The sequence below is a fragment of the Ranitomeya variabilis genome, chromosome 1, assembly GCF_051348905.1.
Source record: "Ranitomeya variabilis isolate aRanVar5 chromosome 1, aRanVar5.hap1, whole genome shotgun sequence".
NCBI lineage: Eukaryota > Metazoa > Chordata > Amphibia > Anura > Dendrobatidae > Ranitomeya > Ranitomeya variabilis.
Window position 1 is genome coordinate 291,995,884 of NC_135232.1, and position 22,644 is coordinate 292,018,527.

At 42.9% G+C, this 22,644-nt stretch overlaps 1 protein-coding gene across 1 annotated transcript in view; it reads right to left on the reverse strand.

Annotated features, from left to right (window-relative positions):
* The window catches only part of LOC143794423 (uncharacterized), a 77,204-nt gene extending 75,039 nt beyond the window's left edge, over positions 1–2,165 (reverse strand). The window contains exons 1-3 of the mRNA XM_077280961.1: positions 2,045–2,165; positions 1,774–1,941; positions 919–960 (exon numbers count right to left, since the gene is read on the reverse strand). Of these exons, the coding sequence (XP_077137076.1) occupies positions 919–960; positions 1,774–1,941; positions 2,045–2,165 (331 nt within the window). The remainder of the gene's footprint in view (positions 1–918; positions 961–1,773; positions 1,942–2,044) is intronic.
* Positions 2,166–22,644: the final 20,479 nt, after the last annotated feature.

Here is a 22,644-nt window from a genome sequence, read left to right on the forward strand (position 1 = left end):
GGACAATTACATTCACATTTCTGACAAATCAAAAAGGGGGAGATAAATAAGTCAGAAATGCAATGACAAATGAGGCTTTCCTTGGATGGACCTACAAGCCATTCCCTGGTCTCCGCCACACGAGTCAGCGAGCAGCCCAGCACCCGGGTATAGTCCGGCTACCTGAAGTGCAGACAAATCGTTACTAACCTCTCACTCGGACTCGCACCTACTACCTTTCCTTAATCTACCTCCTTCTGCTGTTTACCAGGTTAGCAACATGCCATTCTAGGTAATTACCGACCCCCAATGCTCTAATGCAGAATTGGAGGAGTGTATAGTCAGAAACGCCTCCGAGCTATAGTAGGATAAACGAGAGGAAAAAAAAAGCTGTTGTGTTCTTTTATCTTAAAATCCCATCCCAGAGCAGCAGCTAATTGCACAGATGCCAACATTAAAGAGGGCAGCACTGATATAATGGACATCGCAAGAATAAATGTGCTAATTAGCATAGTCCAAAAACAACAGAATGACATAAACTTTACCAGCCTTTTTATATTATTTCAAGCCATTATCGATTCTGCGGATAAAAATGACTACAGCATGACAGAAACCTCCAATAATGTATGAAGCAGAAGGATTTCTACCTGCATTATTTCATTCGTTGTGCAGCCTAGTTTTTCGTTAATTTTGACATTTTATATTCCTAAAGAAACATCTCGACAAATATATTTTGTGTTTTCCACACCATCCTATGCAATGTAACCTGATCGACGTAGGTTTGGAATCCTGCTCACTGCAATGCTCTCATACACCAGCTTCATCCACAACTGTAGAAGAAAAATGCTGCTTACGCCTCCGCGTATAATATCTACCAGGAGATCATCACAAAAGAAAATAACTTTCAACGTTTTAATAACAGAGTTCTGAAATATTTACCTGCCAGTGAATTCATTCTTCCCTTACAGAACAATGCGCTCCCTGAAAATAGAAGAAAAAGGAAATATTCATATTGCTAAAGGGCACAATGAGATTGGTATTTTTTATTACCACTAGGAATATTATCATAAAGTAATAATGACGAGTTTCTATATATTATTTATAAGGAATCTAAATCATTGAAGGAGCATCCGATAAAAATCACAGTTTCATGTTATAAAGTCTCGTATTGTAGTATATATATATATATATATATATATATATATAAAAGCATATATCTATATATATATTATTGATATCTATATATATCTATATAAATATATACATATATCTATACATATATCTAATATATATATACATAGATATATTATATATTATATATATATTAGATATACGGTATATATATAGATATATACATTTATATATCTACATATGTATCTATATATGGATATATATGTATATATATATATCTTTATAAAGATATATATATACCCTGAACGTATGGCTGGTACAAGTTAGTGGCCGTCATTTCTGATAGTAATGGATTTTCTTATCTTCATACAGCCCCTTATTCTGGACACTGCAGAGGAACCGTATCTGCTTGTAAAAAGCTTCATGTTCCCTACTGAGACTGTTCGGTAATGCAGATGGATCGGACGCAATACACATTTCAATACAAGGACTTAGTTTAGGCATATGAGCTAAAGACAAAGACACTTAGGATGGAATAACCTTCTGTAGATCCCTCAGAAGACACAAGAACTAGACGGAGATGTCACGCGATCGCTCGTAGCGATTCAATAATATAATGCCCGTTTAGTTAAAGGGCAGTGTAACCGGTGACTTAGGTCTTACCTGATCTTGGCAAGTCTTCCTCCACTGACAGGTTGTGCAGCGGCCAAGCGTGTGATGTCTGCTGAAATACACAGATCTTTTCCTTTGTGCTGAAGCTTAGCTCTTGAGAAAAAATACAGGGGAGATTGTGTCTGTCAATCCCCTCCCACTTTTCAGTAAACGGATCTCCTTATAAGCACAACCCATAGAGAAAGCAGAAGGGAGAGAGGGAGGGAAAAAAAATCTGCTGCAGATACTATTAAATTTTAATGCCAAAATATCTCCAAGTCACCTTCGCGAAGGCCCGATCTATAAAATCGTTTGTACTTTGCTTGGCCGTTTTCACCCGGAGGATCTGGGAGCGTGCGCCCAATACAGTGTGCTGCTTTTCCCCAAGAATGAGTGCAGGTCATTGCATGACAATCCAAAGTAATTAGTGTCTACGTGAATAAAGGGGGACCACTGAAAAGCTTCGAATAATCAACCCATCTGTACTTTGTTGAATGGGCTGTGTCGAAAACCAGCTGCTTGCTTATTCAACAAAGAATGCCTGTCTATTATTCACCTTCTGCTGGAGCCTAGAGTTAAGTACCATCTGTGCTGCCATAGCAACATACCATTTACATCCAGGGATAGAAAGATAGAGGGGATGGAATTTTTAGGAAAAATTTAAAAAAAAAGCCTACACTGATATTAGTCTTTTCTTAATGATGATTTCGACTTATCCGTTGCATGCATCTGAAATAAAAGCGTGTGTGCAATTACGTATATTATCATCACTGTAAACAGGCGGTTAGCTTTTCCCAAACATCAGTTCTAATAATTATACATTATTAATGCTGCACATTAACATTTCCATAATATTTTTTAATATCAATAAAAGTACAAGATGTCATTTCTTCTGATTTATCTATATTATACATCTTTACTATCACATACACCTTCATCAGATCCATCAGTACACATGTCAGATCCATTTTTACACCCCAGATTGTAGAACTGCTGGATGTGTCTGTAAATCATGGAGTGATACATCCATTTATATTGCATTTTTCTTTTACTCCAGCTTATATGGTGGCTACGTGATACATAAGACTGAACATATCGAAGCATAAAACTATTATACAAGATGCAAAAAATAATATACAAGAATGATGTATATCCACAAGGAACATTGAAGATGTAAGCGGCGATCTGGCTAATTGTGTTCTAGTACTTTCCATGCATATTCATAACATTCAAGTTGTGCACTTGATTGTGCGTTCTCAGCAATCAGCGCGATACAGTAGGTCACACAGAGACATGAATATTATCCAATGCTACATCTAATTAAAGTGTCAGGCGAACACAGACCAACTCTCGGGCCCAAAGGTGCTTCTTACAGCCGGAGCCGCTTGTAACATCTTATTTCCCTGCCCATGGGGAAAGTACAAAGCAGTGTCATCATCTTGGTAAAATAACAGGACGAGGAGCTTTAGAATAAGCCCTGAAATGTTGGAATGATTTTCCAATGGAATGGAAGCCAGCACTTTCTTTATAAAAATATAGATGCTTCATGATTTACAGAGGCCTAGATGCTTATTAAAGAGATTTTTCCAGGACAGATATTGCTTGAATTATCCCCAGAATATGCAATCAATGAGGATCCAACTGTTAAGACCCCCCTCTGCTCGCTAAAAATGCCAACTACATGAAGGAAGCATTGCACTTCTTCTTATCGACTTTATTAAGCCAACCAAGCAGCTTGTAATAAAGCCTGTGGGAGATGACGGGGGACAAAGTGGTTCCATACTTTCCTACGAGTACTCGTAAGCCCCCTGCTAATTTATTTAGTGATGTACAGGGCTTGAAGAGTTCCTACTGATCACACAGTTAATATCCCTTTTAGAGGGAATCTGTCAGCAGGCTTTTGTAATCTGAGGCCAGCATGAGGTAGGAGCTGAGACACAGATTGTAGGGATGTGCCACTTACTAGATTGGGTGCTGTTGTTTCAATACAATGAAAGTTTTATTACCAGGAGATTATCACTGACTGGACTACAGTTCACGTGAGCCCTGGTCCATCCATGCCCTATCCTCTAATAAGCAGCTCAATGTCAATAGACATATATACAGAAAGCTGTATTGTGGGCGGGGCTAGCTTTCTAAACTCTGCTGCATGCTATATGTAAAAGCTCTGATTGTGTCACAACTGCTGCACATAGTAAACTACCGTATTTTGCAGATTATAAGGTACATCAGATTATAAGATGCACCCCAAATTTTGAGGAAAAAAATAGGAAAAAAAACTTTTTTTAAAAAATAAAATGGTGGTGCTTCAAATAATCCATGCGTCTTATTGTTTACCGGGGGTGGTGGCTACAGTGAAGCGGGGTCCCAGGGTCGCTGCTGTAGGAGGCAAGAGTGGAGCGTTGCTGCAGGCCGCAGGCTGGGATGAGGGTGTGTTTGGGTGTGCGGTGTGGTACGCCGCAGAGGGTGTCTGGTACTGTGGGTATCCGTGTCCAGTGCTGCAGGTGTCCAGTGCTGCGGGTGTCCGGTGCTGTGGGGACTCTGCCGACATCTGAGATCTCATCTCCCGAGATCTTGGTGCCGAGATCTCCATCTGCGCATGTGCTGACCGGGCTGGCAGCCATTTTCCCGGAGTCCAGTCCACCGCATAGGAAACCATATCACTGCGGGGGCTCTGAGCTTTTATAATATGTCGGCAGAGCCCCCGCAGCACCGGACACCCACAGCACTGGGCACCTACAGCACCGAACACCCACAGTGGCGCACCGCACATCCGATCACCCCCTCATCCCAGCTTGTGGCCAGTAAGGTATATCCACATTATGAGACGCACCCCCAATTTCCCCCAAAATTTTTGGGAAAAAAGTGTATCTTATAATCCAAAAAATATGGTAATTGATACATTGTTCGAATCAGGGTCACTTTTAATATATTATGCTGCTCTCAATTGAGGTAGCAAAAACCTGATGACAGATTCCCTTTAAGTAAAAGTATATATAACATAGTCTACTACTATGATTGTTGTATAGCTCAGACAATGAAAGAACCAGTCACCATGGTCACACGGAGCATGCACATTCCTCCTTTCTCCATGGGATTCTGAAGAAAATGTGAGACAGGTCATCCTCTCACCTTCATGGAGAAGGAATAGACACAAGGCACTGTTTTCCTGGGAGGAAGGTAAAATGCTGTTATCAAATGCAGGAGACAAGACAAATACATCTTTTGTTTAAAAAAAATTCATGTTCTACCTCTGGGGTAACTGGACCCAGTGGTGTGTGTGGGGAGACCTTACCTATGTGCCTCCAGATTTATAGGAGCCTAGGACACAGGAGCCCACTATCACTTTGAAAGTTGTTTCTTGCAATCAAATTGCCTATAAGAGACTATATTAAACAGGTTGGCTACTCATGGGCAATCCATTAGTATGGGCTGCAAAGTGTAAAATATATATTTTTACGTCTTGGAACAGCATGACTCTTCTGCTCTTAGTCCTGTGTACCCCGCCGGTCTATTAACATAGAATTGTTACATGACCACTGCGACCAGTCATAGGACGCTGATCAGCTGCAGCCTTTCCATTTCCATTCGAGTGAAAGAAATATTGTTCTTCAAGAATTATGGAATAGTGAAGTCTTGTACAGTGGTCTCTTACCAACAAAAGATATAACAGAAATACTTAGTTTGTGTATTAATCAGTTTAGTTGATTCTGTTGAGCGCGATGTATACAGTTCCAGTCTCAGATGTGAGATGCAGAATCAGCCATTATGCTTATGTTGATTAGTGTTTTGTGAAGAGCCTGTCTGCCATGTTTCTATTTTACTTTTCTTCCTTTGTATTCTGGAAAGCGTGTTATTTCTCTCGCTTCACTATTATCTCCACAATTTCAATGCCAGAGAATATTGCTGAAAAACATGTTTAATTAAATTGTTTGAAAAACAAGAATGTAATTTAGTTGTGACTCCAGGGTCAGAGCCATTAAATTCATTTTTGATGGCAGCCACCATACGTAGTTTTCACAGTGACTTTTAAGAGGCAGACATCTGAAATAAATGAATAAGGGTCAGATGCTGTTTCTGTTTTTGCATGCGTTATTTTCACTGATGGAGGATTTTGCTGCAACTAGATGTGATTACTTGAGCTCTGCATATTGTAAACTCAGCGTTGGCAAAGTCTGCTAACTTAAACTTGCCTGATCAATACTCTACTGCCACTTCTGACATCTAACATCTATGTCAGATGGAATTCTCACTGCACTGCAAGCCGTTTCTCATTGTCTATGCTAAGGAACATGTACCGCTAATATAAAGTAATTTGTTTTATTCAGTGTGAAGTGACAGGTTGAAGCTATTGTAATGATTTTAGAGCGTTGCATAGCCAGCAACTCCACAGCAAACTGCTATATGAAACAATAGATGTAGAGAAATCTGAGACTATCCTTGCCGAGGATTAACTGCGGTTAAAGGCTGCACCCATGCCGATCGTGAAAGATGCTGGGCAGCATACTGATCTTGGAAAGGATTTAACACAGTGGTACATAATGTAAGATACATGCCTTGCTATGCTCCTATATAAACCCTTATCTGTTCCCTCCCCCACCTAGTGAGGTGTGAGGCCATAGTGTATAAGATAACACTAACCAGACAAACAAGTGAAGACAGGCAAGGATAAATGAAAGCTAATGCTAAAATCATACAAAATAGACTAACAAAGCGACAGAATGGAACACAGAGGAGGTATATGAATGTGAAACCAACTAGAAGAGGATGAGGATGAACATACAAACAAACTCCACGCAACAATCTCATGAACAACTCTCCAAATACTTACTCCAAACACGAACTTCAGGCAGTACGAACTATCACTGGCAATTCCCAATTGCCAGTGGTGAGCATATATAGTGGAGAGGAGTGTCCAACACTGAACAGCTGAGACAATCCAGGTTGGAGAGCTCCGGGAGATCAACTGTCATAATTAACCCTTACACTGCCAACAAGGAAAAAAACTGCACTGTTTAATAAGATGGTGAAGCAGTTCTAATTAGTGTAGGGGTTTGAGACACCAGATGCCATGATCTGCTGGCCTCTTCCTGTTACAGTATCCCTGTGACAGCAGATCTGCAAAGTAGCATGTTTACAGCAAGCAAGTAACCGTGGTGGCAGTATCTCCTCAAGGCAAGTTGAGGAACCCACTGTAAGTGAATTTTAAGCAAGTTTCAATGTTAGCCAGACCTGGAGGTCTTTGTTTGAATAAATTCGGGATCAGCCAGACTGATGCACATCAGAAAAGGAGGTAGCTGGGAGAGCTCCCTTACACAATTCTCAGAGTGTAGCATTGATCAGAGTTGCTGCAGTTCATCACATCGACCCAAGTGGCCCTGCACTGCATAGACAGAGGCTCTCAGCATAGCCTGTAAGTCATTTGCAACGTTCTAGACAAGTAATGTGCTGCCATTCGCAACACTCAAGTGGGGGACCTCTGTCACACTGTACAGATGAAAATCTTAAGCATTATTTCTGCTACCCCTTGTGCATATATTCCATACCTAATGTCATGGCTACATAACAGCATGATTGTGGTTTAGTTGCCCAAATCCTAGCAACAGACATGTCAGTATTCCGGGTTTTCTAAGCCACCTTGTGAATGATTTTGCCCTTTGTTAAGATGGAGTTTGCTGTTTGCCCTACTTCCTGTTTGTTTGTTTAAAACCCGGGTCAGGTGTCAGCCTCTTTGCTGAAGTATCTGATTCTGTTCTCCTTCAGCTCAGCTGCTGTTTCTGAGTGTGTCTCTACCTCTTGCTCTGGACATCTCCTGCATTTGTAAGCTACACTCTCTAGGTTATCTTTAGTCTGCTGACTTGGAACTTAACCCTCGGTTCACTCCTTCTGGTAAGAACTGTGTTTTTGGAACTTTGTTTCGGGACTTGCTTCGGGACTGTGTGTTGCTACTTAATCCTTCATTTACTCCCCCCGGTGGGAATTGTTGGTAACAACACCAGTATAAATACTTTAATGTGAACCTGTTTCTGGACTTACCCGTGTTTAAATACTTTAATGTGAACTTGTTTCTGGACTTACCCGTGTTCATGCCACACCTGGGACTTCCCTATGTTTACTTCATACCCGGATTAGACTCTTTCTGTGCCGACAGTGTTTGGAACTGCACCACGTCATCTATTACACTCACCCGGCTGAGGACTCTGCCTTAAGAACTCCGACGATTCGCTGTATATATTTCAAGGACTCGTTTCTTTCAGGACACTATGGGTTATCAGTATATTGTTTTGGGTGTTATTGCTGTTGTACAAATACACTATTTGCACTAAAGAAACCCGTCTCTGTCTGTTCATTGCCCCATGCTATCAGAATCCTTGAGTTCCTACAATAGTATTACAGGATACTCCAGCCTAAAAAAGGAATTCTGCTGGGGCAATGACAGAGACACGGGTAGACAAGATGTTTGCTATGATTAACTCCTTGCAGCAGGAGGTGGCGGCTATACAAAATAAGATTAGAGACATGGACTCCCGGGCTAACCACAATGCGCAGGTATTTGGTCAGGCTCTCCAGGATTTACGTACCCTGGTAGAAGCTCAGGTTACACCACCTGCTCAGCATACACCACCTGTTCAGCATACACCACCCGCCAGTATGCCTAAATTGCCTCCTTTCCGGTTTAATGGTGACCGAAGTCAATTCCGTGGGTTTGTTAATCAATGCATCTTATTTTTTTATGTACATGCCTCCTACTATCAGTCAGATAGATCTGAGGTACTATGTATTATTATGTTGTTGACTTCACGGGCACTGGCCTGGGCAAATCCTATGGTTGAAAGTCGTGATGTACGTCTAAATAATTTGGATGATTTTCTGGCAGCTATGGCTCAAATGTTTGATGATCCCAACCGCTGTACCTCCGCTGAAAAATCCTTGCTTTCCTTACGCCAGGGGAAACGTTCAGTCATAGAGTATATTACTGAATTTAAGAGGTTAGTAGTGGATACCAACTGGGATGAAAATGCTTTATTACCAATTTTCAGGAAAGGGTTGTCCAGTACAATCAAGGATGAGCTAGCTCGCTCAGAGTCTCCACAGGAGTATGAGTTATTTTTACAACACTGTGTGCGTATTGATACCCGTCTAACTGAACGCAGACAAGAGAAATGGGTGGCTTCAAATCGCATCACTAATTTTACTTTTCCATCTAGGGAAACTACCAGCAAGAACCCGGGAGAAGCTGAGGAGATGCCTATGCAAGTGGACTCACTACAAAAACATGAGAGTAACGAACGCTGTTGTGAATTCGGTTTGTGGGCTCCCCCGGTGGTCTGTTATGGTAGTGTCTCTTATGTGCCTTCCTCCATCTCTGATTACCTGTCGCCACCCTCTAGGGGAGTTTCCTATTTAAGGCTGCTTGGCTGTTAGTCACATGCCGGCCATCAATGTGCTAGTAGCATTCTGTTGCATTCACCTGCCTCAAGTTCCAGTTCAGCTAAGTTGAATTTTGTTTCTTGTTTTGCTATTTTTGTCCAGCTATCTGCAATGTGACTCTTCAGTGCTGGAAGCTCTTGTGGACAGAAAATTACTACTCCAGTGGCATGAGTTGTCACTGGAGTTTAAAGTATTTTCTGGATGGTGTTTTTGAATAGTGATTTTTAGGTCGACCGTGAAGTAACTCTTTCCTGTCCTTCTGCTATCTAGTAAGCGGACCTCACTGTGCTAAATCTGCTGTTCATCCTACGTATGTCATTTCCTCTGAACTCACCGTCAATATCTGTGGGGGCCTACTATCATCTTTTGGGGTTCCTCACTGGAGGTAAGGCAGGCCTGTATATTCCTCTTATAGGGGTAGTTAGATCTCCGGCTGGCGCGTGGTGTCTAGGGCATCGTAGGTACATCCCCCGGCTACTGTAAGTGTTGGGTCAGGTTCAGGTCACGGTCGACCTTAGTTTCCATCACCCGAGAGCTAGTCCGTTTTGTATTTTTGTTTCCCATGGTCATTGGGGTAACCATAACAGTTTGGCCGGCCTATAAAAAATCTATGTGTTAAAATATGCACTAAAGTAGGAAGGAGAAGAAAAGGTTTTTTTTTTTTTTTTTTCTGTGTTTGAAAGTGCACCTTAGTTTGATCATTTGTATTTCTTGCTTAAACTGCAGTCTTCAGCCTTTTTTTTTTTTCTCCTCTCCTCTTAACATCTGAATGCTTGGGTTACACCCATTTGAAACATGGATCCACAGAGTTTAGTTGCAGGTTTGAATAACCTTGCGACAAGAGTACAGAACCTACAAGATTTTGTTATACGTGCTCCAATGTCTGAACCTAAGATTCCTCTGCCTGAATACTTTACCGGAGACAGATCCCGGTTTTTGAGTTTCAGAGAAAATTGCAAATTGTTTTTGTCTCTGAGATCTCACTCTGCTGGTGATCAGACTCAACAAGTTAAAATTGTTATCTCTCTACTGCGCGGCGACCCACAAAGTTGGGCATTTGCATTATCGCCAGGGGATCCTGCGTTGTTAAATGTAGATGCGTTTTTTCAGGCTTTGGGGTTGCTTTATGAAGAACCTAATTTGGAGATTTTGGCTGAGAAAGCCTTGATAGCTCTTTCCCAAGGGCAAGATGAAGCTGAGATATACTGCCAGAAATTCCGTAAATGGTCGGTGCTTACTAAATGGAATGAGTGCGCTTTAGCAGCTAATTTCAGAGAAGGTCTCTCTGATGCCGTGAAGGATGTCATGGTGGGGTTCCCTGTGCCTACAGGTCTGAATGATGCCATGAAATTGGCTATCCAGATTGATCGGCGTTTGCGGGAGCGCAAATCTGTGCACCATATGGCGGGGTCTTCTGAGGAAAAATCTGTACACCATATGGCGGTATCTTCTGAGCAAAAACCTGTGCACCATATGGCGGTGTCTTCTGAGCAAAGACCTGTGCACCATTTGGCGGTGACCTCTGAAAAGGCATTAGAGCATATGCAATGCGATCGTGTTTTGTCTAGAGGCGAACGTCAAAATTACAGGCGCAAAAATGGATTGTGCTTCTACTGTGGAGATCCAGCTCATGTTATATCAGCATGCTCTAAACGTATAAATAAGGTTGATAAAAAGGTTGATAAATCTTTTTCTACAGGTACCTTGCAGTCAAAATTTCTTTTGTCCGTGACATTGATTTGTACCTTATCATCTGTGACTGTGAATGCTTATGTGGATTCTGGCGCCGCTCTGAGTCTCATGGATTGGTCCTTTGCCAAGCGTTGTGGGTTTGATTTGGAGCCGTTGGAAGTTTCTATTCCCCTGAAGGGTATTGATTCTACACCTTTGGCTAGCAATAAACCACAATATTGGACACAAGTGACTATGCGTCTTACCCCAGACCATCAGGAGATTATTCGTTTCCTTGTATTATATAACCTACATGATGTCTTAGTGCTTGGATTACCATGGTTACAGATTCATAATCCCGTCTTGGACTGGAAATCTATGTCTGTGTTGAGCTGGGGATGTCGGGGTATTCATGGGGATGCACCTTTGGTTCCTATTTCTTCATCTACTCCCTCTGAGATCCCAGCATTTCTGTCAGATTTTTATGATGTCTTTCAAGAGCCTAAAGTTGATTCTCTCCCTCCCCACAGAGAGTGTGACTGCGCTATTGAATTGATCCCCGGTAGTAAGTTTCCTAAGGGTCGCTTGTTTAATTTGTCTGTACCTGAACATACTGCTATGCGGGAGTATATCAGAGAATCCTTGGAAAAGGGTCATATTCGCCCCTCGTTGTCTCCACTAGGGGCAGGATTTTTCTTTGTAGGTAAAAAGGATGGTTCATTGAGACCTTGTATCGACTATCGACTTTTGAATAAGATTACAGTTAAATACCAGTACCCGTTACCGTTACTGACTGATCTGTTTGCTCGTATAAAGGGGGCTAAGTGGTTCACTAAGATCGATCTACGTGGTGCGTATAATTTGGTGCGGATTAAGCAGGGGGATGAGTGGAAGACCGCATTTAATACGCCTGAAGGCCATTTTGAGTATTTGGTAATGCCTTTCGGTCTCGCAAATGCCCCTTCCGTTTTTCAGTCCTTTATGCACGATATTTTCCGTGAATATCTGGATAAGTTTATGATTGTGTATTTGGATGATATTCTTGTTTTTTCGGAGGACTGGGAATCTCACGTTCAACAGGTCAGGAGAGTTTTTCAGGTTTTGCGAGCTAATTCTCTTTTTGTAAAGGGCTCAAAGTGTAGTTTTGGAGTTCAGAGAATTTCCTTTTTGGGATATATTTTTTCCCCTTCATCTATGGAGATGGACCCTGTCAAGGTCCAGGCTATTTGTGATTGGATGCAACCTACTTCTTTGAAGAGTCTGCAAAAGTTCTTGGGTTTTGCTAATTTCTATCGCCGATTTATAGCGGGTTTTTCTGCCATTGCTAAACCTTTGACTGATTTGACCAAAAAAGGTGCTGATGTTGCTAATTGGTCCTCTGCGGCTGTGGAGGCCTTTCAAGAGCTTAAGCGCCGCTTTTCTTCCGCTCCTGTGTTGCGCCAACCTGATGTGTTACTTCCGTTCCAAGTTGAGGTGGATGCTTCGGAGATCGGAGCAGGTGCAGTTTTGTCGCAGAAAGATCCTGACTGCTCAGTAATGAGACCATGTGCGTTTTTCTCCCGAAAGTTTTCGCCCGCTGAGCGAAATTATGATGTGGGAAATCGGGAACTTCTGGCCATGAAGTGGGCGTTTGAGGAGTGGCGTCATTGGCTTGAGGGTGCTAGACACCAGGTGGTGGTCCTCACTGACCACAAGAATCTAATTTATCTTGAGTCGGCCAGGCGTCTGAATCCTAGACAGGCGCGCTGGTCGTTGTTTTTCTCCCGATTTAACTTTGTGGTGTCATATCTGCCTGGGTCCAAGAATGTGAAGGCGGATGCCCTCTCTAGGAGTTTTGAGCCTGACTCGCCTGGTGATTCCGAACCTACCGGCATCCTGAAGGATGGGGTGATATTGTCAGCTGTCTCCCCAGACCTGCGGCGTTCTTTACAGGAGTTTCAGGTGGATAGGCCTGATCGCTGTCCGCCTGGTAGACTGTTTGTCCCTGATGATTGGACCAGTAGAGTTATCTCGGAGGTTCATTCTTCCGCGTTGACAGGTCATCCTGGAATTTTTGGCACCAGGGATTTGGTGTCTAGGTCCTTCTGGTGGCCTTCTTTGTCTCGAGATGTGCGCATGTTTGTGCAGTCTTGTGATGTTTGTGCTCGGGCCAAGCCCTGCTGTTCTAGGGCCAGTGGGTTGTTGTTGCCCTTGCCTATTCCTAAGAGGCCTTGGACGCACATTTCTATGGACTTTATTTCTGACCTTCCGGTTTCTCGTAGGATGTCTGTCATCTGGGTGATTTGTGACCGTTTTTCCAAGATGGTTCATTTGGTACCTTTACCCAAATTGCCCTCCTCCTCTGAGTTGGTTCCTCTATTTTTTCAGAATGTGGTGCGTTTGCATGGTATTCCTGAGAATATAGTGTCTGACAGGGGTACTCAGTTTGTGTCTAGATTTTGGCGGACGTTCTGTGCCAGGATGGGTATCGATTTGTCTTTTTCGTCTGCATTCCATCCTCAGACTAATGGCCAGACTGAGCGTACTAATCAGACCTTGGAGACTTACTTGAGGTGTTTTGTGTCCGCTGATCAGGATGATTGGCTTGACTTTTTGCCATTGGCAGAGTTTGCCCTTAACAATCGGGCTAGTTCTGCCACTTTGGTTTCTCCATTTTTTTGTAATTCAGGGTTTCACCCTCGGTTTTCGTCCGGTCAATTGGAGTCTTCGGATTGTCCTGGAGTGGATGCTGTGGTTGATAGGATGCATCAGATTTGGGGACAGGTTGTGGACAATCTGAAGTTGTCCCAGGAGAAGACTCAACAGTTCACTAATCGTCATCGGCGTATTGGTCCTCGTCTTTGTGTTGGGGACCTGGTGTGGCTGTCTTCTCGATTTGTTCCTATGAAGGTCTCGTCTCCTAAGTTTAAGCCTCGGTTTATCGGCCCTTATAGGATTCTGGAGGTTCTTAATCCTGTGTCCTTTCGTTTGGACCTCCCAGCATCTTTTAATATCCATAATGTTTTCCATCGGTCATTATTGCGGAGGTATGAGGTACCGGTTGTTCCTTCTGCTGATCCACCTGCTCCTGTGTTGGTTGAGGGTGAATTGGAGTATGTGGTGGAAAAGATCTTGGACTCCCGTGTTTCCAGACGGAAACTTCAGTATCTGGTTAAGTGGAAAGGTTATGGCCAGGAGGATAATTCTTGGGTGACAGCATCCGATGTTCATGCTCCCGATTTGGTTCGTGCATTTCATAGTGCTCATCCAGGTCGCCCTGGTGGTTCTGGTGAGGGTTCGGTGCCCCCTCCTTAAGGGGGGGGTACTGTTGTGAATTCGGTTTGTGGGCTCCCCCGGTGGTCTGTTATGGTAGTGTCTCTTATGTGCCTTCCTCCATCTCTGATTACCTGTCGCCACCCTCTAGGGGAGTTTCCTATTTAAGGCTGCTTGGCTGTTAGTCACATGCCGGCCATCAATGTGCTAGTAGCATTCTGTTGCATTCACCTGCCTCAAGTTCCAGTTCAGCTAAGTTGAATTTTGTTTCTTGTTTTGCTATTTTTGTCCAGCTATCTGCAATGTGACTCTTCAGTGCTGGAAGCTCTTGTGGACAGAAAATTACTACTCCAGTGGCATGAGTTGTCACTGGAGTTTAAAGTATTTTCTGGATGGTGTTTTTGAATAGTGATTTTTAGGTCGACCGTGAAGTAACTCTTTCCTGTCCTTCTGCTATCTAGTAAGCGGACCTCACTGTGCTAAATCTGCTGTTCATCCTACGTATGTCATTTCCTCTGAACTCACCGTCAATATCTGTGGGGGCCTACTATCATCTTTTGGGGTTCCTCACTGGAGGTAAGGCAGGCCTGTATATTCCTCTTATAGGGGTAGTTAGATCTCCGGCTGGCGCGTGGTGTCTAGGGCATCGTAGGTACATCCCCCGGCTACTGTAAGTGTTGGGTCAGGTTCAGGTCACGGTCGACCTTAGTTTCCATCACCCGAGAGCTAGTCCGTTTTGTATTTTTGTTTCCCATGGTCATTGGGGTAACCATAACAGAACGCCGTGAATATCGGTTTCGTGAGCGCTTATGTTTTTACTGCGGTCAATCGGATCATTTCCTTATTAATTGTCCTAAATGTCCCAGGCGACCTAACAAAGTGTTGGCGGCAGTGGGGGACTATGACAATATGGACACTGAGTCAGAAGTTTCAGAGACCAGTTTACATATAGATGCTGTGGTTCCCCTAACAGTGATGCCGACTCCCCCTAAAGATCAAGGGGAGAAATACTCACATTGTTCTCTTCCTATTCAGATTCTGTGGGAGGGACAGTGGATACCAAGTTCTGCTATGATAGACTCTGGAGCGGGTGAAAATTTCATGGATTCTTCTTTTGCCAGGGAACATGGTATTAAGACACAACTAAGAGCCTCACCAGTCACCATGGAAACGGTGGATGGTTCTCCATTAGTTTCCGAACCAGTAGACCGGGAGACGGTGCTTCTGCAGTGTAAGATGGAACCAGACCATCAGGAGACACTTTCCTTTATGTTAATATCTTCTCCTCATTTTCCTGTAATTTTAGGAATTCCCTGGTTACGGTCACAGAATCCAAGCATCAATTGGGAAACCAAGGATATATCCTTCCTTCCGAAGTGTAGCCCTACCATCAGTCCACAGGTAATAGCTTCAGTTACCCAGAATTTGGAGGAAACGAAACAGGTATCTACTCTCCCTCTGGTTTACCAGGAATTCTCGGACATTTGTGACAAGAGGAAGGCTGACCAACTCCCTCCACATAGACCTTATGACTGCCCCATAGAGCTGCTTCCTGGGGCAGCGATTCCTTTCGGCCATGTTTACCCGTTGTCAGCTCCAGAATTAAAGACATTACGAGAATACATAGATGAAAATTTAGCCAAAGGGTTTATCTGACCATCCTCTTCACCAGCGGGAGCCCCCATATTTTTTGTAAAAAAGAAAGATGGCACTCTAAGACCTTGTATTGACTACCGGGAGCTAAACAAGGTAACCATTCGTAACAGGTACCCGTTGCCTTTCATTCCTGAATTGTTGGAGAGAGTTCATCAAGCTAAAATATTTACCAAATTAGATCTTCGTGGGGCTTATAATTTACTCCGTATACGTCCCGGAGACAAATGGAAAACAGCCTTCAGATGTCGGTATGGACATTTTGAATATTTAGTGATGCCATTCGGACTCTGTAACGCTCCTGCTGCTTTTCAACACTTAGCCAACGATATCTTCAGGGATTTACTGGATCATTTTGTAGTAATTTACCTGGATGACATCTTGATTTTCTCTGATTCACTACAGGAACATCAGGAACATGTCAAGACCGTGCTCAGACGTTTGAGAGATAATCATCTGTACATCAAACTCGAAAAGTGTGAGTTTCATTGCTCCAAGATTCAATTTTTAGGCTATGTTATTTCTCCCCAGGGATTGAATATGGAGTCCAGCAAGATCCAGGCGATCATAGATTGGCCGGTACCAGGAAACATCAAAGAGGTACAACGATTCATTGGTTTTGCCAACTTTTATAGACGTTTTATCCAGAATTTTTCAGAAATTGTCCGTCCCATCACTCTCCTCACTAAGAAGGGGAAGAAGTTTGCATGGTCTTCACAAGCCCAGGAAGCCTTCGATCGCCTCAAGGTTTGTTTTACCACAGCTCCGATATTGACGCACCCGGATCCTGCACTGCCTTTTGTCATGGAGGTGGATGCTTCTGACTGTGCACTGGGAGCAATCCTCTCACAACGAACCGGAGACAAAGGTTTGTTGCACCCGTGTGCCTTCTTTTCTCGCAGGTTATCATCTGCTGAACTGAACTATGATATTGCAGACAAGGAACTTTTGGTAATCATTTCCGCCTTTAAGGAATGGAGGCACCATTTGCAGGGAGCAACTCAACAGGTAGTGGTGCTCACAGATCACCGTAATCTGGAATTCCTTAAGTCCGCCAGATGTCTTTCTCCTCGACAAGCTAGGTGGAGTTTGTTCTTGAACCAGTTTGATTTTATCATCTCATACCGCCCAGGTTCACGTAATGGGAAGGCCGATGCACTACCCCGAATCCACACGATGGACTCCGTGCCTGGGACCCCGTCTAAGACCATCTTGTCGGATGCCAATTTCATAGGAGTGCTCCAGGATCGGGACTTGTGGGAGGAAATCAAGCTGGCCTATGATGGTGACATATTTCTTGCTGCCCCACCTGACAATGTGACTCTTGTCTTTCAGAATGGTGTATGGCTTAGAGAGCGCTGCATTTATGTCTCTGAGGCAGTGAGACTTCGAATACTCAAATTGGTCCATGACTCCGTATTGTCTAGTCATCGGGAGGTACAGAAGACGCAGGAATTTTTAAGTCGATTTTTCTGGTGGCCTACCTGCTTGAAGGATGTGAATGACTATGTCCGCTCTTGTGAGGTTTGTGCCCGGTACAAAGTTCCTCGTGTTTCACCTACTGGCCTTCTTAAGCCACTACCTGTACCATCTCGCCCTTGGGGGTCTATTTCGATGGACTTTATTGTGGAGTTACCCACCTCGGGTGGTAAAAATACTATTTTGGTGGTAGTGGACCGTTTAACGAAGGCTGCTCATTTTATTCCTTGCACCGGTCTTCCCTCAGCTACAGAGACAGTGGATCTGGTTATCCAGAACGTTTTCCAGCTGCATGGGGTACCAGATGAGATTATCTCTGACCGGGGAATACAATTTACCTCCAGGTTTTGGAAAGGATTTTGTTCTGCGCTCCACATTAATGTTTGCTTGTCTTCTGCATACCACCCTCAGACCAACGGGCAAACCGAATGGACCAATCAAACCTTGGAGCAATATCTACGCTGTTACGTCAGTCATTTACAGGATGATTGGCTGAAGCTACTTCTTCTAGCGGAATTTTCGTACAACAACTCACAGAGCAGTTCCACAAAGGTAACGCCTTTTTTCGCCAATCTGGGATATCATCCAAATATTTTGCCTAGGTCTCCGGTTGCTACTTCGGTACCGGCAGTTCAAGACAGAGTGGCGGTGTTGCAACGTAATCTTGAAGTTTTGAAAGACTCCCTGACCGCAGCACAGGAGCGTTACAAGAAGTCGGCCGATAGATTCCGGAAACCGGCACCCATGTATAAGGTAGGAGACTCGGTTTGGTTGTCCACCAAGAATCTAAAGTTGGGTGTTCCTTCGCAGAAACTGTGACTGAAGTTCATCGGTCCATTCAAGATCACCGGGATTGTGAGCTCTGTTGCTTGTCAGCTGAAGCTGCCACGAACTCTAAAGGTACACCCAGTATTTCATGTTTCTTTAGGCTAGGTTCACATTGCGTTAGGGCAATCCGTTTAGCGCTAGCGCTTGCGGATTGCGCTAACGCAATGTTTTTGTAGGGGCCGCGTTCAGGGGTCGCGCTAACGTCCCCGCTCTCGCAGATCCCCGATCTGCGAGAGCGGGGAACGGACCTCGGGCGCGCCGCGGACGCTGCAAGCAGCGTCCGAGGCGCGCTGCAAAAGAACGGCACATCGCTAGCGCGAGCCGAAAAAGGCACGCGCTAGTGATGCGCTACAGGCAAAATTTACATTGCTGTCAATGGGTGCGCTAACGGACCCGTTGCACGGCGTTAATTGCGACATTTTCGCCGTGCAACGCTGTCCGTTAGCGATCACCCACTAACGCAATGTGAACCTAGCCTTATTAAAACCGGTCTCTCTTAACACATTTCAGGGACGTATCGTACCTCCTCCTCCACCAGTGTTGGTTGATGGCGAAGAACAATTTGTGGTACAGGACATTATCGATTCAAGACTTCATAGGAACCGGCTTCAGTATCTAGTTAGATGGCAGGGTTACTCTCCTGAAAATGATTCTTGGGAACCAGTAAGTAACATCAATGCTCCCCTGAAGGTTGCTCAATGTCATCGTAGATACCCAGACAAGCCTGGTCCAGGTTCGTCCTGAGGCCGTTTCTAGGGGGGGGAGTAATGTCAATATTCCGGGTTTTCTAAGCCACCTTGTGAATGATTTTGCCCTTTGTTAAGATAGAGTTTGCGGTTTGCCCTACTTCCTGTTCGTTTGTTTAAAACCCGGGTCAGGTGTCAGCCTCTTTGCTGGTGTATCTGATTCTGTTCTCCTTCAGCTCAGCTGCTGTTTCTGAGTGTGTCTCTACCTCTTGCTCTGGACATCTCCTGCATTTGTAAGCTACACTCTCTAGGTTATCTTTAGTCTGCTGAGTTGGAACTTAACCCTCGGTTCACTCCTTCTGGTAAGAACTGTGTTTTTGGAACTTTGTTTCGGGACTTGCTTCGGGACTGTGTGTTGCTACTTAATCCTTCATTTACTCCCCCCGGTGGGAGCTGTTGGTAACAACACCAGTATAAATACTTTAATGTGAACCTGTTTCTGGACTTACCCGTGTTCATGCCACACCTGGGATGAACTTGTGGACTTGTTCTGGACTTCCCTATGTTTACTTCATACCCGGATTAGACTCTTTCTGTGCCGACAGGGTTTGGAACTGCACCACATCATCTATTACACTCACCCGGCTGAGGACTCTGCCTTAAGAACTCCGCCGATTCGCTGTATATATTTCAAGGACTCGTTTCTTTCAGGACACTGTGGGTTATCAGTATATTGTTTTGGGTGTTATTGCTGTTGTACAAATACACTATTTGCACTAAAGAAACCCGTCTCTGTCTGTTCATTGCCCCATGCTCTCAGAATCCTTGAGTTCCTACAATAGTATTACAGACATCTTTTATTGAAATTTTCCAGGATACTTTATTTTGTAACTCAAAGTTTTCAAAATCTCTGCTTGCTGCCAGGGCATGGAAGGTTTTGTGTTTTAAAAAACCACCCATCCTTAGTGAACCTGAGTGTTTATATGCATTAGTGTGGGTAAGAGCTGTCCACCAAGAGGATAGGTAATTTGAGCTCAGACTTTGGCCTAGACATGATGCACTGTAATAAATCTTCAGCTATGTGAGCAAAATCAAGTGAGTTTGCAGCTTCTGGTTAGAAAAAGAGTGATTACATTATCTTACATCAGGAGTACCACCTTACCAATACTGGAATGAAACAGATGGGAGTCGATATTTATAAATACTGGTGTGTTGGAGTTCTCATAAAATTAGAATACCATCATAAAGTTAATTTATTTCAGTTCTTCAATATAAAAAGTGAAACTCATATATTATATAGAGTCATTACAAACAGAGTGATCTATTTCAATTGTTTATTTCTGTTAATGTAGATTATTATGGCTTACAGCCAATGAAAACCCAAAAGTCATTATCTCAGTAAATTAGAATAATTAAAGGGAGCCTCTCATCTCGTTTTGCCGCTGTAAGATGCAGCCACTGCCTTTCGGGGCTTATCTACAGAATTCTGTAGATAAGCCCCCGGTCCGACCTGAAAGAGAAGAAAAACAAGTTTTATTATACTCACCTGGGTCGGTCTGACCCAATTGGTGTCGTAGGTCCCAAATCCGGCGTCTCCCATCTTCATGCGATGACATCATCCTGCTTGCTTGAAATAGATCACTCTGGTTGTAATGACTCTATATAATATATGAGTTTCACTTTTTTGCATTGAAGATCTGAAATAAATTAACTTTTTGATGATATTCTAATTTGTGAGATGCACCTGTATATGTTTATTTAATGGCCCATGCAACCTTGGACTGTTCCAAAGTTAGAAAGTGCACCATTTTCTGACTTTTAACTAAATAAATCTTTCAAAGTCATTGGGACAACAACAACACTTTTCATAAATTTCTAATTTTTGCGCATGTGGCAAAAAATTGAATATCATTGCTCCAATTAATTGCATGTCATGATTTCTGACTTGGTAGTTGATATTTATACCTAAATCTGGCGTAAACATTTTCACAAATGTTGGTCAATGTATATTTTGAAGTTGTTCTTTAAGTATTATTTATGTAAGAATGAAAACCCTCTTGAAGATTGCTCTGATTTTACAGCCATTTTCTTCAGCTGTACTTGACATGATACCTGACCCTTCAGACTTTATAAGAGGAAAAACATATGAAGTAGAGTGTCTATAGAACTCATCCCCAACAGAACCTTCCTTGGAGATGTACAATGCATGAAATCTTACTTACTTAAATATTGTTATAGGTCAAAGCTGTGTTTCTATTCTGAGATATTGCTAATGGACATGGTGCTGGAAAAAAAACCTCTCCATTATTCATTATAAAGTTAATAAATCTATGAACTAGATATCCTAAATGTCATATTACAATGTTAAAAAGCCAGCTAAAATTAAAGGGTTTGACTACACTTGTATGATAGTTCATGACTATGAGGTCAGTGGAGGGCCAACATCACCCAGCACCCCCCACTGATTAGCTAATATTTGCTCTGGCAGTGGCTATATAAGCCGAGGGGGCCATTGTAGTGCATTTTTAAGGCTATGTTCACATGTCCAATAATTATCCGTTATAACGAATCCAGCAGCATTCAGTCGACAATAAAGTTGTGCAGACATACGGCTAAAAAAATAATGATATCAATTGGATTTGCTTTTTTAACACTGAAGTCTATGGAAAATGGATCCAGTAAATTGTCATATGTTTTTCTTTAATTTGAAAATGATCCATTTCAAATGGAAGGAAATGAATGGCTAATAGTGATGAGCGAGTGTGCTCATTACTCGAGATTTCCGAGCATGCTTGGGTGTTCTCTGAGTATCTTGGGCGTGCTCGGAGATTATGTTTGAGTCACGGCAGCTGCATGATTTGTGGCTGCTAGACAGCCTGAATACATGTGGGGGTTGCCTGTTTGTTAGGGAATCTCCACATGTATTCAGGCTGTCTAGCAGCCGCAAATCATGCAGCTGTGGTGACTAAGACATAATCTCCGAGCACGCCGAAAATACTTGGAGAACACCCGAGCAGGCTCGGAAATCTCGAGTAATGAGCACACTCACTCATCACTAATGGCTAGTTAACGGATCCATTTATCATAGACATCAATGTTAAAAAAGCCGATCCTGTTGAAATCAGTTTTTTTTAGCTGGGCAAAAAAGTTGTGTCAGCACAACAATGCTGGATCCATTCTAACAGATGATTACTGGACATGTGAACAGAGCCCTAGTAGCCAGTGCTGAGTACTGCAGGATAGCTCCCATTCAAGCTTAGCAGATATAAGCTCATCGATGGGGTGCCTCCCTGATCTCATATTGATGTCCTGTTATCTGGATAGCCTAATTTTAAAGAAAAAAGCACATGCTCAAAAGGTTGGAACTCCACCAGACAAAGTTGTTAAACAAATTACAAAAGTTTATTTCCACATAAAGATACTACACACATTTAAAATCATTTAAAATTACTCCAAAGAGTAAATTGCTCCAAATACTCTATAGTTTGTGCAGAATACATCTAGTTACACAAAATGTTGTCTATCATTAACAAAACTGCTGCACAAAATTTAATTAGTAGTGCTGCACGTGCTGCATATCTATATTCATACATAAATTTCAATAAACAGGACCTTTAGGTTGGCGACCTTAATGTAAGGAAATTATATCATATAGTCTCAAACACTTTCCTTTACAAGGACAAACATAAATAGTGCAGCATTCTCATAAATTGTGTCTGCTGGTAATATATTAGTAATGTACACCGGTGCGTTTGTGTGCACCTATTGTTAGACCTCCAGAGATGCCCATACATATAACAATGTCAATGCAGATCTTGGAAACCCGTATAGGGGCCCAATTTGTCAAGTAGTATGATAGGAGAAAGTTGTATACTTCACCCTA